This window comes from Notolepis coatsorum (genome assembly GCF_963971535.1).
Source record: "Notolepis coatsorum genome assembly, chromosome: 3".
NCBI lineage: Eukaryota > Metazoa > Chordata > Actinopteri > Aulopiformes > Paralepididae > Notolepis > Notolepis coatsorum.
In genome coordinates this window covers 57,081,226-57,104,342 of record NC_140167.1, presented here as the reverse complement: position 1 = coordinate 57,104,342, position 23,117 = coordinate 57,081,226, and the positions used below count along the sequence as shown (strand labels likewise).

The window sequence follows — 23,117 nt, the reverse complement described above, 5'->3', positions numbered from 1 at the left end:
ACACTCACCACTCAAATACATTAAAGATGATGACACCTGATAATGAAAAGCAATGATGAAACAAACATACCTGATGAAGGAGTTAAACACATTAGGCTATAATACCTTTGTGGTGTTGAATGTCTTTGTCCTGTTGGTCTTTACTCCTGAGGCCGGCCTTGGATCCTGCTCTCCTGACCCTCTCGTGGGGAACATGAACTCTGTGCCGTCTCTTGGGTTCCATCTTCCTGCTCTCACTGTTGTTGTTGTTTTCATCGTCATCATCAACAACGTCGGAGTATTCGTCTTCGACAGATGGTAAAGTCACAGTTGCTTCTTCGTCCTTCTGACCATCGCCCTCAGACACGATGTCGACAGCGTCAAACGTCTCCGCCGTCAGAACTGAAAGATCAAGTTGTTCAACTGATGGCTCCTTTTCCTCTTCCTCTTCCATCGCTTCCTCTTTCTTCTCCTCTTCCCTTTCTACCTCTTGATCTTCCTCATAAGCTTTTACATCTTCGATGTCCGTGTCGACAACCTCAACAACCCCCTCCTCTTCATCCGTGTCAAGATCTTCACCTTCACCTTCACCTTCACCTTCATCTACGCCGTGATCTTCTTCTTTCTTCTCATCTTCCGTTTTCACCACCTCCTGCTCCATTTTACCCTCTATCTCCTCTTCTACAAAAACCTCCTTTTCTGGCACACCTGGCACCTCCTCCTTTGTGTCTGGGGTAAGGCTCATCTCTGGAGTAGGGGCGGCCTCCTCTTCTGCAGCATGCATGATCTCTGCAACTGTATTTATCAAGCCATGTGATCTCTGTTACTGACAGTTAAAAAGTCTTCGGCAATTTTGTCACAGATGAGAGGTTTTTGAGACATTGAAGGAGTTACAGGATGAGACGGCGACTGAGATGAACAGTCATGATGTTAGTGATGTTGGATTGTACACACCACATGTTGCTGCTAGTATTGGATTGTACACACCACATGTTGCTGGTAGTAACCATGACAATATAACCAGAACTCAGAATGATATCCCATCATAATCTGCACCGCCCCCCCCCCCCTCAATACAAAGAAAACTAAAATATAAATATACTATGAAATATAATTAATAATAAAATACCTAAAGTGTCAAAACATTGGTCCTCATTCTCGAACATGTTCGTAGTACCTTTGTAAATATCTTGGTTAAAAAAACGAATTTACAAAAATCGTCCTCCGGATTCCTGAACGTGTGAAGCGGTATCCGTAAGTGGCCAAAATCTTCGCAGCTGGGTTCCCATGAATAAAAAACGTCACTCTTTCTTAAACTACAAAGCATGTTCTCATACACCTATAGGCGGCTGGGTGGCGCAGCGGACTAAGCGCTCGTCACCAACGCGAGAGACAGCTGTCAGCGTTGCCTCCGGCTTGGCCGGCCGTCATACTGGCTCAATTGGCAGAGTCAGCGGGAGGGAAGCCGGTGGGTGGTAATCTGGTCGTTGTAAACAGCGACTCCTACAGGTCGGTCAGGGCGCCTGCACAGCGAGGAAGGGAGATGGTGAGGGTAGTGTGAGCCTCCCACACGTTACACCTCACCAATGAGAGTCCGCGCTGACAGGTGAAAAGAAGTGTCTGGCTGACTCTGCATGTATCAGAGGGGACATGTGATAGTATCTATCAACCCTCCCTAGACCGACCAGTGGGGGGCACATGCGAGCAACGACCAGGAAGGGGAGGGGGGAATTGGCATGACTAAATTGGGATGGGAGAAAATCACAGAAAAACAGGAGGAGAAAAAGTGGATAAGAAAAAAACATGTTCTCATACACCTGAATTTGCATACAGACACGCCCCGCTAGCTCCTTATAAGCATCTGCACCATGCTGACCCATTCAACAGGTAGCGCGGAAGCGATTTGCGACTGATCTCAAAATGAGATTATATTAAAAATAATGTATTGTCATTATACAGCACAAGTACAATACACCATCCAACCAGAGTGCAATAGTAACAGGATCGCTTAGAGTAGACGACAGAGTACAGCAACTTGCAATGGGCCTGGTCTACAAGATACACTACACGACCAAGGTACCCATGTACATGTCAAAATACTTCCCAAAGGTCAGTGAATACCACAATCACAACACCAGAGGGAGCTCCACAAATCATGTTAAACCCAGATTCGGCTCAAACAAGGGACTAAACACGTTTCGCAATTATGCCACATCAATGTGGAACGCCCTACCCAAAGCTGTAAAGGAATGTGAATCACTACCCACTTTCAAAACCACTCTCAAAGAACACCTACGGGAGAATGCAATTCTAAACTGGCCCCTGTAAATGTCCTAACCCAACCCCCTCCAATGTACAGTAAATGACCAAGTATGGTTGTCAATATTCCAATGTACAGTTTTGCTTGTATAGTTGTACAGTGTCCCCCACCCACCCACCCCTCCTACCCAACCCCCCCACCCCCCCCAATCGCGCAGTCGTTCAGTATTATTGACATTACTAAATGAGATGTCTTGCTAATATGTCATGTTCTACCGTAGGACTATAATACCTAATAAAACAAGTCATTAGAATAATAGAAGCCTACTTTGCTGGAACGATTAATTTCACACGTATACAGTACGTGTGTGTGTGTGCTTGTGCGCTGAGACTGCCTCACTAAGTCGTTTCTCCACGCATTTATTTAGTTCTAGCAATAGGAATACAGCACACTAACAATAAATAATATCATAGATAAGAAGACAGTATATGGCATATTAATACAGTATATTCCACTATTCCATGGCGATCGGTTTAGTTCTTATTTATTTAGTTTGCAGTGTGTGTGTGTAATGCTCACAATGCCTCATTGAGTCAGGACTATAAATGTAAAACGTAATTGTTAATGATACAAATATTGTCGTATTTATTATCATTGTAATAATTTTATTCCACAGATGTCTGTAGTATCGGCAATCCCCAATGACTTGTCCCAGAGAAAGCTGTTGAAAACACGGGCGCACACTGGTCTGTCCGACTTACGACTGCCTTTTCGAGTTCGTAAATCCTACATAAATCTTACAATGAATTTACAATACGAAGCCGAGAATGCCGAATAAGTACGTAAATCGATTTACGAAGGAATTCCTTGGTAACTTTCACGTATGTCCGTTCGAGAATGAGGACCATTAACAATATCATCAGCATTACTACTTGACACATGTGGTGTAAACAAGATGATTCCATGCAAAGATAAGAATAGATTATTCCAAGGAAAGCAAACATGATATGATACAGTAAATACAATCCAAAAACATATACATAACCTATGCTTAAATTGTTGCAATACAGGTGGCAGTCAATCAATCATACAGAAGATGTTTAGACAATGTAAGAAGGGATCACGTTGCATCAGAAATGTTAATACCCAAACCCAGGTTTTCACATTAAAGGGAATGTTTTCATGCAGTAAACTCCAGAGGAATTCTGACAACAGATTACGGACACCGAGGACAATGAATGAAATCACAACCATCTCATGGCAAGGTGTAAAAGGTGAATGCAGAGATATTGAAATGCCAAAACAAAGTTACACCCAGAAAGACATTTATTAGATTGAGAATACAGTAACAATGACACATCATGCAGTACGTTATTTTATAATTGAATTTATTTGCGTAGTAGCAGTTTATATTCTTTCAAGACACACCTACTCAGCTTTCTGTGTATGCTGAAGTTAAAAGGTGTCAAGTTACCACATCATTTGTGTCTATAATGCATTTTCTTTTTTTTTTGCATTTTTACAGCTTTATTGGTCACGCAGGACCGACAGAGGAGAGGGCGAACGGGAGGAGAGGTGGGGAGGACATGCGACAAATAACGACGGGAGCTGGGATCGAACCCGGGTCGGCCGCGTAGGTGCGCGAGGCACTATGGCATGCACCACGAGGGCGCCCCTATAATGCATTTTAATCGTACTTAAAGGTCCCATATTATAAAAATGTTCACCATGTTAATATAGGTCTCTGAGATCCCCAAAATATGTATTTGAAGTATTTTTTATTCTGAAAGTACCATTCAGATTATGCATTCTAGCATAATAGGGGGTATAGAGATACCCTTCTGTTTCAGTCCTGTTCTTGACAGGCTGTTTTTGTGTCTGGAAAAACATTTGACAAAGAATTTACATTCCGGAACTGCGGCACGTCTGACTTGCGGAATTCAGATCGAACTGCAAAACTAGGCATTGCAGATCAAATATTAATTAAGATCCAGCAATTGCATATCCTATTTCACACCTAAAATGTTGTCAGAAACATATTTGAATGCACTGTTTATGCACTGAGAAAAGAGAAGGTTTATGAGAAAGCCGACATGTTTTTCCTGGTTGGTCAGTCGTTATTTTCTACATGGATTGTGGCTGCAATTCTGAATGGCTGGTTTCAAGAGGGAGGGTATAATGTCTTGTAATTAGGGATGTCCGATATTATCGGCCGATATCGGCATAAAAATGTGATATCGGAAAATATCGGTATCGGTTTTCAAAAAAGAAAAAAAAAATTCTATAACCTTTATTTACCCAGACAAGCAAGTAAGAACAAATTCTGATTTTATTTATTGTCAAAAGTATGCATAATGTTGTGTTAATTCCACATCAAGAGATATGTAATGTTAATTACCTGAAATTATTCGGTTTTTTGGGGGGTAAACCCTGCATATATCGGTATCGGTTGATATCGGTATCGTAAATTAAGAGTTGGACAATATCGGTATATCGGTATCGGTAAAAAAGCCAATATCGAGCATCCCTACTTGTAATGCATTATGATTGTATTATAATGAGTTCTAAGTATGATTATAATGCATTATAGACACAAGCTTCATAGAATGTGTCGTCCAGATATTCACTTCCTCACTAAGTCTGGTTACCTTTGGGTTCTGGCTCCTCTTCTTCCTCCACACTGGGTTGTGCTTCAGGTTTGGCCTCCACCTCAAGATCTGCAAGTACCATCAAAGCTCAGTACATGAAATCATCACAGCTATTCAGTGGTGGAAAGTAACTAAGTATTTTTACTCAAGAACTGCACACAAGTATACATTTGAAATACTTGTATTTTACATGAGACTGCAAAGACTGGTACAGGTATAATGTCTTGTAATGCATTATGATTGTATTATTTATAATGTGTTCTAAGTATGATTATAATGCATTATAGACATGGGCTTCATAGAATGTGTCGTCCAGATATTCACTTCCTCACTGTCTGGTTACCTTTGGGTTCTGGCTCCTCTTCCTCCTCCACACTGGATTCTGCTTCAGGTTTTGTCTCCACCTCAAGATCTGCAAGTACCATCAAAGCTCAGTACATGAAAGCTAAGTACATGAGTATTTTCATTTTAGGGAACTTTGTACTTTTACTTGACTATTTCAAAGTAAATAATGTAATTATACTCCACTACATTCATTTGAACCCATCAGTTACTAGTTATTTTGAAGAAAAATATTTTGCATGGAAAACATGGCAATAAATAATGAAGATGATGTCCAGGTACTGTATTGTACCCATTCTGCAATCTGTTAATAAAGTTTTCAATCAATCAATCAATCAGGTGAGATGGTAAGTGCAGCTGTGTCAGTCAGTTTGTCTCGGAAATGGTTATTAAGCTTCTGGTAAGGTTGAGTGGACAAGACAAACTATATCACATAATATTCTCCTGCAGTATTGTTTAAGTCTGCCGTTTATGCACTTTATATTATTTTGTTTTGTTTACAATAGAGAAGGATTAAACAGCGACTGAGTGTGAGAATTGCGCACCGCGAGGCAAATGTGAGCATCAACATTTAATGTTAAATCTGGATAACGGTCTGTTATTAGTAGATCCAGGAAGGCAAAATCTCTCCAAAGTATTTAGTGTTACACAAAACAACCTCTGTGTTTAGATATTGACAGGGCAAAATCCATAATCAAAGCCATAATGTTGTTATTTATAGCGAAAGAAAACTATGCAGTCACAGGTAGTTGTAATTTCAATGCACAACGTTGAGCCATGACGTTTTATTTCAGCCACAAAGCAGAATTGTCAAATAATTATCCAACCAGTCCACTATAGGCTACAATACTAGGTTACCAGACTGCCTCTTTCATTACAGCGGAGTGAGAAGAAAAATATTCAGACACGCCCCCTTATGAGAGCCACCTAGAATCAACAAGTATAGGCCTAATTGAAAATAGACATGTGTGTTTCATATGGTTTCAGCTAATACATTGAAGGCAAAACTTCATTTATTTTCTTAACCAAATACTATTTGAAATGGAATTTTTTTCTCCCCATTGAACCGTACCGAACTGAAAACTGTAAACCCAAAGCAATGATATGTCTCGTAATGCATTATGATTGTATTATTTATAATGTGTTCTAAGTATGATTATAATGCATTATAGACATGGGCTTCATAGAATGTGTCGTCCAGATATTCACTTCCTCACTAAGTCTGCGGTTACCTTTGGGTTCTGGCTCCTCTTCCTCCTCCACACTGGGTTCTGCTTCAGGTTTTACCTCCACCTCAATATCTGCAAGTACCAACACAGTACTCAAGCACTGCACGCAAGTATACATTTGAGGTACTTGTCCTTTACATTAATATTTTTAATTTAGGGACCTTTGTATTTTTACTCCACTACATTTCAAAGGAAATATTGTACTTTTTACAATTGAGGTGGTTTTGTCTCCACCTCAAGATCTGCAAGTACCATCAAAGCTCAGTACATGAAATCCTCACAGATATTCAGTCATGGAAAGTATTTATACTCAAGCACTGCACGCAAGTATACATTTGAGGTATTTGTACTTTACATGAGTATTTTCATTTTAGGGAACTTTGTACTTTTACTCAGCTACATTTCAAAGGAAATATTGTACTTTTGATTCCACTATATTCATCTGAACTCATCATTTACTAGTTACTTTGGAGAACAAGATTTTGCATAGAAAACATGGCAAACATTGATGAAGATTATGTACTTTCAGATTTGAAGCCTGCCAATTTCTAGAGGACGTAATCAGTGCCAGCTGGACCACATACCACTTTAACATAACATTTAAAGGTCAATGGTTAGAGGTTTGAACACTCCCAACCACTGGAATACATAAACATCATGTAGAATGGTAAGTCTGGTTACCTTTGGGTTCTGACTCCTCTTCTTCTGCCACACTGGATTCTGCTTCAGGTTTTGCCTCCACCTCAAGATCTGCAAGTACCAACAAAGCTCAGTACATGAACTCCTCACAGCTATTGAGTTGTGGAAAGTAACTAAGTATTTATACTCAAGCACTACACACAAGTATACATTTGAGGTACTTACCTGTATATGTGACGTAAGTATTTTCATTTTAAGTAAAAGTATTTGGAGTAAAAGTACAAAGTTCCTTAAAATGAAAATTGACGGGTTGTATACAAGGAAATATCCACTATATTAATCTGAAGCCATCAATTAGTAGTTACTTTGAAGAAAAATATTTAGCATACAAAACGTGGCAAAAGATTATGAAGATTAAATTTGAAGCCTGCCAACTTCAAGAGGACGCAATCAGAGCAGCATAACTGGACCACACTTACACTTAAGGTTCCCAGAGTTTGCACTGAATTATCTGCTTTTAGCTTCCGCGCCGGTAACATGGCAGCGGTGATACACATACTTCGGTCCTGCATGTATCAACAAATGCGCGTGTTGGTGTGAATGTATGTGTGCCATTATTACTACCAACTGTAATAATTGTGGAATATTACTATACTGAGCTGTATGTGTATGAACCAAGCATCACACTGTAATGTACCTGTACTTTATACGTGACAATAAACTACTACTACTACTACTACTACTACTACTACTACTACTACTACTGTGTCCCAGAAACATGGAATGTTTTGCAATGCACTTTAAAACTCAATTCATTAGTATTTATTGGTCAGTTTACTGTACATCTGTAATATCAAACTATTTCACCACAGTCTGCAGTTGTTTTGAATAATTGTATGTTTAATTGATTGACTTTCTGTTTCTACATTTCTTTTTTTATTATATTATGTGCTGTATTTCTCGACGTCCTTGTAAATAGGAGCTTGCTCTCAATGATCCTTTGAGATTAAATAAAGATTGAATAAATAATGTGTTGTAATGCATTAAGATTATGTTATAATGTGTTCTAAGTATGATTATAATGCATTATAGACATGAGCTTCATAGAATGTGTCGTCCAGATATTCACTTCCTCACTAAGTCTGGTTACCTTTGGGTTCTGGCTCCTCTTCCTCCTCCACACTGGGTTCTGCTTCAGGTTTTACCTCCACCTCAAGATCTGCAAGTACCAACACAGTACTCAAGCACTGCACGCAAGTATACATTTGAGGTACTTGTCCTTTACATTAATATTTTTAATTTAGGGACCTTTGTATTTTTCCTCCACTACATTTCAAAGGAAATATTGTATTTTTTACTCCACTACATTAATCTGAACCCTTCAGTTACTAGTTACTTTGAAGGGGAAAAAAGGTGCATAGAAAACAAGGCAAATAATTATGAAGATTATGTACTTTAACATTTGAAGCCTGCCAACTTCAAGAGGACGTAATCAGTGCCAGAATAGCTGGACAACATACCACTTTAACATAACCTTTAAAGGTCAATGGTTTGAGGGTTGAACGCTCCTAGCCACATGAATACATAAACAGCATGTAGAATGTATACTTTTACTTTCAATACTTAAGTACATTCAATAGCAAATAACTCTTACTTTTACTTAAGTAAATTTTTCAATTAAGGACTTTTACTTACCAGAGTATTATTTTATCTGAGTATTTCTACTTTTACTTAAATAAAGGAATTGTCTACTTTTTCCACCATATTGAAGTATAGTTATAATCATGCATGGACTGGTACAGGTATAATATATTGTACTGCACAATGATTGTGTTATAATGTGTTCTAATTATGATTATAATGCATTATAGACACAAGCTTCATAGAATGTGTCGTCCAAATATTCACATCCTCACTAAGGTTACCTTTGGGTTCTGGCTCCTCTTCTTCCTCCACACTGGGTTCCGCTTCATGTTTTGCCTCCACTTCAAGATCTGCAAGTACCATCAAAATACCATGAACTCCTCACACAGCCATTCTAATCCATGATTGAACTTCAAATCCATGCATTTCATTTAGAATGGTTGGAAATGTAAAAGAGAGAATTCTTAGTAACAACGGTTGAGGCTAGGGCATCAGGGGAGAAGGTGGGGGTAGTGTTGCTGAATATTACTTTTACAGTTTTTCACAATTGTTTAACCTGTTAAGCCCGAGCCATATTTTCAGAATATTTGCCTAAAAGTACATACAGTACCTAAGTAAATGGAAGATTGCTCCACTTCTACAAGGACCATTTGCATGTTCCTGGTATCTAGGGACATCTATGGATCTCAGGGAATGTATTCCCAATGTCAGAAATATTGTGTCTGTTACTAGGCTTGAGTAAATTGTAATGAACCCAAAGGAGAATATCAATTATTATTATACTGTATATATATATTTTTTTTTCATCTTTGACAGTGAATAACACCATGCTAACATTGACCAGACGTGAGAATTTTTCATCAGATTGCAACACAGTTTTTTTTCTAGATATACCCCGTGAGATATAATCAAGAAAATAACTAAATCATTTTCACATCAAGCAGCTCCAGCTTCCAAAATGGCTGGTGTGAGTTGGGTAGTGTAGTTTAGATAAATTTTTAAGGGCATTTTTAAGTGCTTTTATTGACAGGACAGTTGGAAATTGGGAGAGAGAGAGATGGGGAGGACCTGCAACACATGTCCCTGGGCCGGATTCGAACCCAGGACGTTGCGATCACGCTGCAAGAGTAGTTACGTGGTGCGCCACTGGGACACCCAGTTTTATGTGATTTTGATCGAAAGCCCTGGGTCTCCTCTCTCTTAGGACTACAAACTTGAATGACGGCGTAATTTCCTCGCGTCTAATTCATCAGGTTTCCGCCGGGATGCGCCGAGATATTTATACACTCATATTTAGCTAATAGCACTTCAAATCATTGGTAAACAAACATACAGTAGGTCTTTACTCTTGGCTACATTTGAAAAAGAAACGCAACATTAATCAATACAGACTGTAGTGATCTATTTATGACGTGATGTTAATTTCGTACCGGTACCGGACTGGTCGGGGTTAAACACATTATTTGGAACAACGTGCACAACCTGAAACTCATGTACCAACTGCTAAACCAATTCTGCTCAACTACAAACACATTTTCTGCTTTAGACTCAGATTCCCATTCCAAACCACACATTTTTCACAACACTACACACAATTCTCTATATCTTGCACTGCACACTCTTCCTGACTTTCCCTCTCTTGGTGTTCTCACAGAACACACTGCCAATCACATTTCTAAACTCCAAAGGGTGTTGTGCACTTATTCCAAAATATAGCAACAGTGAGTTTATCCACACTGGACCGTGTTCTCCAACGCAATTCTATGAGGATGAAGCAGGTGTACAGGGTTCCTTTTGACAGGAACACTGACAGAACTCAAGGAGATTCGCCATGACTATGTGCAAGTAAGTCCTATACATTCCACAACTGTGTCCTATCAGCACTGACACATTACTGTATTGTACTACAGTAATCCAATGTTGTCCTTTTTTACAATGTTTCACAATAGCCTATACTCTATTGACCACTCATGGTGTATAATATTGTCATGTTGTCTGTTTCAGAGATGTCTTGACCTAGATGCAGAAGCAGACCAGCATGAATTTATATTCATTGATGAAGCGGAGTTCAACCTTGTAAAAAGAAGGCGCCGGGGCAGAAATGTAATCGGCCAGCATGCTATCACTGAAGTCCCTGGCCAGCGCGGAGGGAACATAACAATAAGTGCTGCCCTCAACCACCACGGTGTCCTCCATCACCATGCCACTCTTGGCCCCTATAACGCTGCCCTTCTCATAGCATTCCTGGACACTCTACAACATCATTGTTCAACCAGACCAGATGGATGACACAGAGGTGATCAGGTTAGTTTCCACCGGGCTGGTTCAGGGGCCATCCTGAAATGTCCGTCCTGCATCTCCCTCCATACTCTCCCTTCCTCAACCCAATTGAGGGTTTTTTCTCTGCCTGGAGATGGAAGGTGTACGAGAGGAATCTGCAGACACGGATCCCACTGCTGCAAGCCATGGAGGACGCATGTGGTGATGTGACTGCTGAGGCCTATCAAGGCTTCATGCGCCATTGTAGGCGATTCTTCCCCTGCTGCTTGGTCAGGGAGAACATGGCCTGCAATGTGGATGAGGTCCTGTGGCCAGGCAGGGACTGAAGGCAGGATGTAGCCTAGTTGTTTTGTTTTGTTTACTGTATTGCCTATTTTATGTTATCTCTTTCATTTCATCCTGTTTGCTGTGATTTACAGTAGACTGCACATTTTGGATAAAAATACTGTAAAATATTGTGTCTTATTTTCTATTTTAGTGTACGTAAAACATTATATGGTAATATTTTACATCCAACGGGTGAAAGTGTAACAATGAACATGCAAAGGCATAATTCTACTGATAAAGCATTAATATAATGTTTTCCATTCATACTATAGTGTTTTCCATTCTGTGTTCAATGAGTGCTTAGAATGTCTACTCATATGATATATGTGTTTGTCATTTGAAAAGAAAATACCATTTAGTGATGTGTTAACACTGTTTTGAGGGCAAAGTGTGCTTTTGCAAGAGAAGTGTAGGATTTAGTATTTTGTGTGTGAGTTTTGTGTTTAGGGTTTTGAGAAAGTTAAGTAGTCTGTCAGGAAATGTGAAAAACTGTAATAAGGGCTTCTTCTGCGTGTGTCTCCTCTGATTCGTTGATATATATAATGTATCATAGAAATATAAGTGAAATGCATATGGATAGATGTAGTTATGAAAATAGATAATGGATGAGAGTTACAGAAAACATTCCATAAATAGTCAATTGTCACATACTCAACTACAAGTAGTATGATGAGTAACTTTGAAACTACCAAGCCAAGTATAAAAATGTCTCTATGAAGTTTCCCCTACCCTGCAAAACAGTCCATAATTAATTCTGAGGTACAATAACAAGCTGACTGATGTCCTCAATAAATTTAACTGCCACTATGTCAATTCCACCCAGCTGCTCTCTGCATCAGCCATAGCACACTGTCAAGGGCAATAGTTTGAATGAGAACCATAGAGCCAGTGATTTTTATTTTGATTGAGATCATCAATAGACTTGGGTTACCAATAGACAGAGGTGTGCTTTCTTGACACTAACATCAGAAAGCTGACTTTGCCCACTTGGTTGTCTGATATAGATACAAACTTGTATCAGGAACTCTCCACCAATGGAGCATCTGGCTGTGTAATGCAACTTCGAAAAGAGCACACAAGCTGTGAATAAAGCCAGTGGATTAACAAACTGAAAGTGATACATTGCACTGGTGTCCTTCTAGCCTTTAGTCCCCAGATCTTCTTCTTCCTCTCTGCGATTCAAATACATTAAAGATGACACCTGATAATGAAAATCATTATGAAACAAATACACCTGATGATGGAGTTAAGCGCATTAGGCTATAATACCTTTGTCATCTTGAATGTCCCGTTGGTCTTTACTCCTGAGGCTGGCCTTTGATCCCAATCTCCTGACCCTCTCATAGGGAATAAGAACCTTCCGTCTCTTGGTTTTTCTGCTATCGTTGCTTGGTAGACCCTCCTCCTCCTCTTCTTCCACCAGATTTTCCTCCGTTATCACCTCCTCCTCGTCTGTTTCTGTGAAAGCAACAGATGTAGTGCCTGCATCCTGTATCACTATCCTGCAACTGAATGAGTATGATTCATCACAGAGGAAAATCTGGTGGAAAAGCTTTTTCAAATACCATTGTCTTCCTCTGCCTCTTTCTCATCCACTTCAGTGGGAGCGTTAATAGGTGCCTCGGCCTCTAACTCTGGAGCAGGGGCGGCCTTCTCTTCAGCAGCATGCATGATCTCTGCAACTGTATTTATCAAGCCATGTGATCTCTGTTACTGACTCAAATTCACCCAAAAACTGTACAAAGACGCAGATGAAGGCAGACATCAAACCCATAACCACTCGATTGAATCTTGACATTTATCAGATTGAAAATACAAAAACAGTGATATCATGCAGTAAGTTATTCTATATATTTTTTTGTAATAGCAGTGTAGCATCAAATTTGATTAATTTCAAACATGCAGTAAAATGGTAAGACACATAATTTCAAACATGCAGTCAAATCACATGAAACATAATTTCAAACATGCAGTAAAATGGTAAGACATGTAATTTCAAACATGCAGTAAAATGCTGACACATCATTTAAAACATACTGTAAAATGCTAAGACACATAATTTCAAACATGCAATAAAATGGTAAGACACATCATTTCAAACATGCAGTAAAATGGTAAGACACATAATTTCAAACATGCAGTAAAATGCTGACACATAATTTCAAACATGCAGTAAAATGGTAAGACACATAATTTCAAACATGCAGTAAAATGGTAAGACACAAAATTAATGCAAAGATACTGTACATGCAGGAAAAGCCAGGAAACAATATGCAGAAAATGTCATCAGAGAGTTAGAATGCAGTCAACAAATCCATTTATGCTCATTTTCTTTATATATATATATATTGCAGTCAATGTGATGAGAATGAGAAATGGTATTACTTACTTTCTTCCATGGGTGGCAAAAATTCTCCTAGATTCCAAATGAAGACAAAGGACAATAGTTAGTGTAAGAAAACATTTAAAAGCATGACTTAAAACCTTAAATTAAAACAATGTATGAAATAAAGTGAAAATGTGTGCCAAAGAAAATCGAAATACTGGCATCTGCTTACCTTTCCTTCTCACCATATGTATCTCATGTGATGGAGCTGCAATTTCAACTGTCCATAGGGAACACAAAGACATATTTAGGTTTTGTCCATGCTTGGAACAGGTGTTATAATGTATATAATGTTATAAGAATCATTCATTACAGTCTTGATGGTAGCATTGTTGTGGTGTAGTTTATTGCAGATGGCCATCATTAAAAACACAATTTTTATTTCCTTTCTTTTTTCATTTCTATTATTTTAATTTTAAGAAATGCATTGAGACCTTTTTCTGTTGCCACATCTACAGGTGCCGTTTCAGCAGATTCACCTAAACCAAGATAAAAATTACATCTCGGAGTTAGTTGGTACATTCGTACAGTGCAGTCTCTCTCTTTATTTCTCTTTCAGGGTGAATAGACCTACCTCAAACCCTGCCCTCTTTGTCAGAGGGGAGCAACAGTTGTGATTGGAGGATAAATAAAAGAGGGCAGGGCTTGCGATAAGTCCATTATTATCTTGAAGGAGGGCAATATACATTTACTCATGACATTTTTTAGGTTTGATGTAGCCAGACATACCTTGATGACCAACGAGCACGCCTGACATATAACCCAACAACATGTCCTTCGTGTCGGTCATTTTGTCAATGGCGTCTGTGACAACTTTCATGGGATCAAGCTCAATCTCAGGCATAACTCCTAAAACGTGCAAAATTAACACATGCTTAGCAAACAGGTTTTTACCATTATTGCCATTGTCCAAATTATATGACTGACATAGTATGTCAATTGTCAACTATATGGATAAGAGTAACTGCAACAAATGCAAACACATTCAGACATAACAGAAATATGCATGAAATAGTTATCCAAGTTTGAAACAAATAGTACCCGTTTCACCGGACAGCAAGCTGGAGAAGTACACCACGATCATGTCGATTTGCTCGGCGATGATTTCCATCGTTCTACTGACAACAGTCATTGGAGTGAAGCTGACAGCATCCTGGATACCTGATACCAACAATGGAGAAGTCAGAAACGAACTGTGATTCTGTTAACAGTTAGGTAGTTCATCGCCATGTTTGTGAGTGAAACATGCAGAAAGATAATGACACTATACAGAAAATAATTTAAGTTGGGTTATGGGTTTAATCCAGGAGTAATACCTTTTAGTGTATCCAGGATAACATCCAGGAGAGCACAGAACATGTCCTGGGTGTAGTCTGTAGCTCCATTCACAAAGTCGTTCATAACACTGAAGACATCCCTACCAATCACCACAGGGTCAATGAAGCTAAGGTCAGTTCCTGGGGAGAGCAAACACATTTAGAGAAAAACGAAATTAAAACTGAATTAACCCAAAATCAATCAATCAATCTTATTAATTTTAATCTAGAGTGACAAGAAGAGTCCTATCACTGCATTCTTTCCCATACGTAAGGAATAGTCTGTTAATGATTACACGATTAATCCTATCACACCAAGTTAATTACTGTATAATACAACTTCACGTAAATAAGATGTTACATAACAAGTCAAATGTTAATACAAGAAGTAATACCTTTGGCACCACCCAGTATAGTATCCGAGGCAGCACAGAGCGTATTCCAGATGGAATCTCCACTGACAAAGTCATCAATGACACTGAGGAAACCTCTGCCAATGGCCACATGTTCAAGGAAGCTGATGTCAATGGCTCCTGAGAAGAACAACAATATTAAACAGATGGACTCATTAATATATCATTTTCATGATAAAAGACTAAAGAGGACCACAAAAGAGACCATAACAAATAATATTCAGTTACCAATAGCCTCCACATGTATTTTAAACCCTTAACAATTTTATATTTTGAATAGCAATTTGTTATATATATGGTTTTTCCCACCAAAACTGTTCAATAAACTACAGAAAATGGCTTAGCAGCATCTTTACACCTTTATCCTCATTGAGATGCAAGGTGCCATGAATACCCAAATTGGCAACAAGCACCCATTGGCATTTACCAGGAATTCCAAGTAGGCAGCTTACATTCTTTCAAGACATACTGTACCTACTCAGTGTTCTGTGTATGCTGAAGATAAAGGTGTGAAGTTACCACATAACTGGACAATGACTGGCTCAATTGTCTGAGAATATGAAAAATAGCAAAAGCCAGTAATGTATGTGTTTAGTTAGAGCCAACTCATCCTGTGTTATGTCAACATATCTATTTTAAAAGTGTATCTTTGCTTGAGAGAATCAATATGCCACCCACAAAGGAGCAGCCAGTAAATTACTATGCAACAAATTTTTTAGGTTGTTTGTAAGATGTATAAGTACATAACGTTTTCTCTAAGTATGGCATTATCCATTAAATGTTATCGATTTAATATGTTAAAACAAGGAGTAAATACCTTTTCCTACGTCCAGTATAGTATCCAAGAGGTCACACAGCTTATCCTGGATTAATCCCCATATTCCATTCATAAGGTCATTAGCAACATGGAACACACCTCTACCAATAACCACCGGGTCATAGGCGCTAAGGTCAATGCTTCCTGAGAAAATCAAAGGCAAAATGTGAATTAATTAATTAATTAAGTAATAATATGACAGATGTTTTAATGTCATTATTTGAATAAAGGTTGTCAAAGCAGACCTAAAATTCAATCTCAAGAGAAAGATTAAATGTTTTTCTATATTTTTGCTTGTGTGAATCATTATTACCAATGAATTATCGTGTAATTTGTGCAACTTTCTCTGCTATATAGTTTGTAATCTATGTAAATGGTACATAGTAGGTCAAATGAATACATATTAAGTAAACATCAAATTTAAAAACCATTCGGGGCCAGATACCTTTGTGTATAGCTGAGATATTATCCAATACCGTATCCAAGATGGCACAAAGCGTGTCTTCAATGGTTCCCACCCATCCACCCACAAAATCATTAGTAGAATGGAAGACCCTTCTGCCGATGATCACAGGGTCAATGTAGCTAGGGTAGAAGGTCCCTGGAGAGAGGGGGGTTAGGCTCATTGTTACATATTTTTTTTATGTTATATTATGTTATGTAAAATTGTGTATGTTTGTGTAACTTAACAACTGTATCTTCCATTGTATGTTAATTACAGTAGCTGTCAGATATATTGATATATATATATATATATCAATCAATCAAATTTATAACACATGAATGCAGAGTTGCAATACAATACAAGAACATTTTTAAATACTATTGAACACGATTAAAATAGGAAAACATATACAATGAAAAAGTAAAGTCGAATTCCTTCTTATGTAAAAGCTGAAAAGGTATGTAATTAATATTGCATTTAAAGCTACAATAATCATAATAATTTTAATATGTTTTCAATAATAATTTTCTGACCGCTAGAGGGCAGCAATGAGCCACTGTAAACAAACAATGTTTTGTCTTTCTCCCAAAATGAAAACCTTGTCTTGTTTTGCCAAAATAATCTCTGTACCAAACATAATGTAGAAACATAACGATTACTGGCACAATCGTGTTGTAACTAAGAGATTTGCAGAATACATTTTTCTTTTGTGCATGGATTACTATTTCAACTCCAATACATCACCTGTCTTTTGGGCATTTCCTGGTTAGGTACAGTAAATACTTCACCAACAAACATACTGTAATACTTTCGTCACTGTACAATATTGATGTAATTAAGAGATTCGCTGAAAAAAAGTTTTAAATATATTATAGGTTTATAAAGTAGGCGAAGCTAAAGTACGGCCAAGTTTTGTCAACAAGCTAAAGAAATGATGGAATAACACTGGTGGCAGTGCAGGGTTGAATGAGTGGTACGACATGGCTGAAAGAGACCTTCTGATAGCAGGTGGTCATAATAAGTTTTGAAAATAATAATAATAATAATAATAATAATAATAATAATAATAATAATAATAATAATAATAATAATAATAATAATAATAATAATAATAATAATAATAATAATAATAATAATAATAATAATAATAATAATAATGTACAGAGCTAGAGCAAAGTTACTCCCGGACGATGTGCAAAGTTTTTTTTCAATACATTTGTAGACTTTCAAGACTTTTGTAAATTTACTGTTCAAAAAGCTAAGAAATGGATTAAAAGGAGATGTATTTCTATTGTTGGGGTTAACTTGTGGAACAATGCTGATATACATTTAAGAATGAGTAATTCACTTTTGGTTTTTAAGAAAATGGTTTGTATAGCTAGTTTTGAAGATTACAAATGTGAAAAATTATTTTAGAATACAGTCTGGAGTCTTAATTTTGTTAACAATATATGACAGGCATGTATAAGCATTATGCTTCAGTCTGTACCTTTTCAGTCACTGCCAAATCAAAGATTGTGGAATGATTGTGCATATTGTATTGTGTGTGATGACTGAATAAAACTACTACTACTACTACTACTACTACTACTACTACTACTACTACTACTACTACTACTACTACTACTACTACTACTACTACTACTACTACTACTACTGTACTACTAAAATGTGGTAAAACGCTGTCAGAAAATTATTATTGCAACTTTAAGTTGAATTGCAGGAGGGTCACCTTCTTCATCAGAGAAGTAGCTAACAACTCCATCCTTGACTTCTGTAATTTCTTCAACCGCATAAATGGCCGCAGACATTGGGTCACTTAAATCAGGTGCACAATCTAAGGCCAAGAGAAAAAGTATCACAGTTGACTGCAGTGTTGAAGAGAGAAAGAAACCCACCACTGAGCACATGTTTCTCTAAATGTACCTTGGGTCTTTTGGATCAAGTTGGTTACTTCATCAACAGCATTATTCATAGCTTGCACGGGATCCGAAATGATTTCCTGAATGTCTAACAGAACAGAACAAACATTCAGCTAAACACACACACAGATAATGATGCATGATTTATATGTGACAAATCCTAGAGATTTACTTGAAAGAAAAAACGTGTTATTTATGTCATACTGTACAACTGTATTCATGACATACAGTATAGTATAGAGCTGCTGTCATAAGCTAGCATCCCAAAAAAGTCAGGTTTTCAGGAATGAAGGAAAACACCCTTATTTACAGAAATTATACATGATATTCGGAATGGGTCGTGGACTCTGGGGTCACATAAATGACTGTGTTAACATAAAATCTTGATAATAAAACAACAACAACAAAGAAACACCAACAATGAAATTATGAGGTTTTGGTCCAACAACAGCAATCAGGATATTTTAGAGAGAGAGAGAGAGAGAGAGAGAGAGAGAGAGAGAGAGAGAGAGAGAGAGAGAGAGAGAGAGAGAGACTTACCTGTCACCCCCTCGTATTCTACAATGTTGTACATCATTCCACCTACAAGTATCCAAGAGAGCAGAGCAACCAGGGCGATCATAAGCTCCACAGAGAGTTTTATCTTCCGGAGTAACGATAGGAAGAAACCATCAGACTTTGGAGGAGTTGGTGCTGCTACCGCTTTGGCCTTAGAGGAAAGGGGTTTCACCCCTTTACCTGGGGGGGGGGGGGGGGGGGGGGGGGGGGGATAATTGGTGAGAATGGTTGACATTGTAGTATAATTTTCTAGCTTTATTTCAACTCGAAAATTTATTGAGGGCAAGTCCTCAGTTTCAATGATGTACAGTACATACATAATAAATACATGATGCATTATGACATACAATATATATATATACTGTATATATACATATAATGCAATCACAATAGAGTTAGTACAATCAATTAAAACAACTGCAGATTATGGTGAAATGGTTGCTGATTAAGGATTTGAACTGACCAAAAGGATACGAAAGTATTGAGTTTGTATGATGTTCCACGTGTCAGGAGCACAGAAGCCAAAAGAAGATTTCCCAAGTTCAGTAAAAACTCTAGGTGCTTTAATTGTGAGCCAATCGTGTACCATAGGGTCCAGATGTTCACTCCAATAGCGAAGTGGGATAACTTTCCAGCTGTGTCATTGTAACCACAATGGGTAACAATTTACATGAACTGAACACTCATAACACATTCATTACTCATCTATTGTGCTTGTGTAATAACAGGGTATCATAGCACATTAATAGCACATTAATTACTCATCTATTGTGCTTGTGTAATAACAGGGGATCATAGCACATTAATAACACATTCATTATTCATCTATTGTGCTTGTGTAATAACAGGGGACCATAGCACATTAATAACACATTCATTATTCATCTATTGCACTTGTGTAATAACAGGGGATCATAGCACATTCATTATTCATATATTGCGCTTGTGTAATAACAGGGGATGATACCGCATTCATTATTCATCTATTGCGCTTGTGTAATAACGGGATCATACCACATTCATTACTCATCTATTGTGTTGGTGTAATAACAGGGGATCATAGCACATTAATAGCACATTCATTACTCATATTGCGCTTGTGTAATAACAGGGGATCATAGCACATTCATTATTCATCTATTGTGCTTGTGTAATAACAGGGGATCATAGCACATTAATAACACATTCATTATTCATCTATTGCACTTGTGTAATAACAGGGGATCATAGCACATTCATTATTCATATATTGCGCTTGTGTAATAACAGGGGATCATACCACATTCATTACTCATCTATTGTGTTGGTGTAATAACAGGGGATTATACCACATTCATTACTCATATATTGCGCTTGTGTAATAACAGGGGATCATAGCACATTAATAGCACATTCATTATTCATATATTGCGCTTGTGTAATAACAGGGGATCATATCATCAGGTTGAAAAAAACTTCAGCTCTGAACTCGGTAGGATCTGCACCTGGCTCTCTGATAAACTCATTACACCTGGGTAAAACAGAATCCATTCTCCTTGGATCAAATAGCAAACTCAGCAAGGTCAACTCTGGTAACAATATTGTCACAAGGAAAGATGAAATTGCCTACCTGGGTTCCATCCTATAGAGGCAAATCTTTCCTGTGACAAAATGGCAACCAATGTAATAAAAAAAAGTCAACCAACGAACAAGAGTTTTGTACAGGATCTCCTCTCTGGTAAATAAGAATACCTTGAAGACTCTAACAGGAGCACTCATTCAAGGTTTCTACAACTATGCTTGCACCTCATGGTACCAAAGCACCTTAAAAGGCCCTAAAAACAAGGCTCCAAACATCACAAACTGGTCAGGCTACTGCTTGGCCTTACTCCTAAAACCCACCATACCCTGTCACATTTAGACAATCTAGGATGGCTTAGAGTAGACGACAGAGTACAGCAACTTGCAATGGGCCTGTGTTACGTATGCGCTTTGTTGGCATGATGAAATGGAACCCAATTACAGATATAAACTCACAGAGAACTTAGAGAGAGCAGGCAGAAAACGGCGGTGTGATAACAAAAGCTTTACTTGCAAGAAGAGGTTACATAGGATAAAGTGAAACACAAAACACGAACCAAAACAAGGGTAACAGCAAACAATGACCCAGCAAGTGTATGCTGGGCCCACAACACCTAAATACAAACACTAATTAGAGACAGAGGGTGATTGCAAACAGGACACAGGTGTGGTAGACAGAACTAACAGAAGACAGAACACACAGGGGAATAACTATAGTGAATGTACAAACTGAGACATACAAGACTAAAACACATTTACAAAACACAGACAGTAGGGACATAAGTCTAACACAGTGGAAATAATACAGACAACAAATACAACGAATAAACAAAACATAAGTGGTGGCAAATAATGTTCAACAGGTGAGTGAGCTGATCCCAGATCTACCTCATCTGGATCAGCCCACCAGGTGGCAGTGTTGTAGTGTGCAGTGGTGTATTGTTATTGAAAGGGATTCTGAAGGGGAGTTGTGAAGGTCCAGCAGGACCGGGGGAAGCGTTACAGGCCTGGTCTAGAAGATACACTACACCACAAAGATACCCATGTACCTGTCGAAATACTTCCTAAAGGTCAGTGAAGTCCACAACCACAACACCAGAGGGAGTTCCACAAATCACGTTCAACCCAGATTCGGCTCAAATAAGGGACTAAACACATTTCGCAACTATGCCACAATAATGTGGAACGCCCTACCCACAGCCGTAAAATCACCCCCCACCCAACCCGCTCTAATGTACATTTTCTTCCCCTTCTGATTTATATATATATTTTTTTATGATGTTCGCTCTTTCTTACATAGTACCATATATTTGTATGTCTCTAAAATAATGTCTTGATGAATTGAAAATGGAGGACCCTTATGTGAACAAGACGAAAGTCTTTTTCTGGTCTTCATCCTCTTAGCAGTGGTTTGTATTGAGCTGTACTGTACCCATTCTGCAATCTGTTAATACAGTTTTCAATCAATCAATAGCACATTAATAGCACATTCATTACTCATATATTGTGCTTGTGTAATAACAGGGGATCATAGCACATTAATAACACATGAATTACTTATATGTTGTGTTTGTGTAATAACAGGGGATCATAGCACATTAATAACACATTAATTAGTAATATCAAGTTCAAGTTCTTTAATAGTTGTCATACAGAAGTACAGAATACTTTCATACAAAATGCTTCTTACTGTTACGCTCCAGAGACTGTGCTAGACAAGATAGTATCAAATAACATAATAACATAATATAACATGAATTTAGAAGAAGAAAATGAGGTCACAGTGTTCGGTATAGACATATGTACAATGTTCTGAGTTACCATATAATATACAATACACAATACTATGCAGTGTACTAATGTACAGTACTATCTAGTGCAAAGCAGAAATGGGATGAGGTACAATTTTAGGTACAATTTACAGTAAGGTGTACGAGTTGTAGTGCAATCCTTCATCCATAAATATAAAGTGTGGGGAGTGGGTGCTACAGTGTGTTTGTTTAAAGTGGGTGTGTGCTATAAAGTGTGTGGAGTGGGTGCTACAGTGTGTTTGTTTAAAGTGGGTGTGTGCGTGTGGATGTGTGTGCTATGTGCGTTTGGTGGTTGTTGTTGTGTAGTGTTCATTCATTGTTCGTTTAGCAGCCTGATGGCCTGGGGATAGAAGCTACTTCTGAGTCTTTCTGTGCTCGCCTTGAGACTCCTGTATCGCTTGCCTGACCGCAGCAGTTCGAAGAGGCAGTTGTTCGGGTGACTGGAGTCTTTAATGATTCTCTTAGCCTTGCCCTTGCAACGCTTGTAGTAAATGTTCTGGAGGGTGGGGAGCCCCCCTCCAATTGTGCGTTCGGCTGAACG

The 23,117-nt window shown here is 38.1% G+C and overlaps 1 protein-coding gene across 1 annotated transcript in view; it reads right to left on the bottom strand.

Annotated features, from left to right (window-relative positions):
* LOC311225822 (uncharacterized protein) overlaps window positions 1-18,558 on the bottom strand; it is a gene marked incomplete at its 3' end in the record, with an annotated part of 89,858 nt that extends 71,300 nt beyond the window's left edge. The window contains exons 1-17 of the mRNA XM_084311216.1: window positions 18,458-18,558; window positions 16,726-16,881; window positions 16,281-16,424; window positions 15,446-15,583; window positions 15,051-15,191; window positions 14,776-14,895; window positions 14,464-14,583; window positions 14,169-14,213; window positions 13,907-13,954; window positions 13,738-13,764; window positions 12,914-13,030; window positions 12,618-12,806; window positions 9,023-9,091; window positions 8,248-8,316; window positions 5,231-5,299; window positions 4,888-4,956; window positions 106-774 (exon numbers count right to left, since the gene is read on the bottom strand). Coding sequence (XP_084167342.1) covers window positions 106-774; window positions 4,888-4,956; window positions 5,231-5,299; window positions 8,248-8,316; window positions 9,023-9,091; window positions 12,618-12,806; window positions 12,914-13,030; window positions 13,738-13,764; window positions 13,907-13,954; window positions 14,169-14,213; window positions 14,464-14,583; window positions 14,776-14,895; window positions 15,051-15,191; window positions 15,446-15,583; window positions 16,281-16,424; window positions 16,726-16,881; window positions 18,458-18,536 — 2,269 coding nt within the window. The 5' untranslated portion in view covers window positions 18,537-18,558. The remainder of the gene's footprint in view (window positions 1-105; window positions 775-4,887; window positions 4,957-5,230; window positions 5,300-8,247; window positions 8,317-9,022; window positions 9,092-12,617; window positions 12,807-12,913; window positions 13,031-13,737; window positions 13,765-13,906; window positions 13,955-14,168; window positions 14,214-14,463; window positions 14,584-14,775; window positions 14,896-15,050; window positions 15,192-15,445; window positions 15,584-16,280; window positions 16,425-16,725; window positions 16,882-18,457) is intronic.
* Between the last annotated feature and the right edge of the window lie 4,559 nt (window positions 18,559-23,117).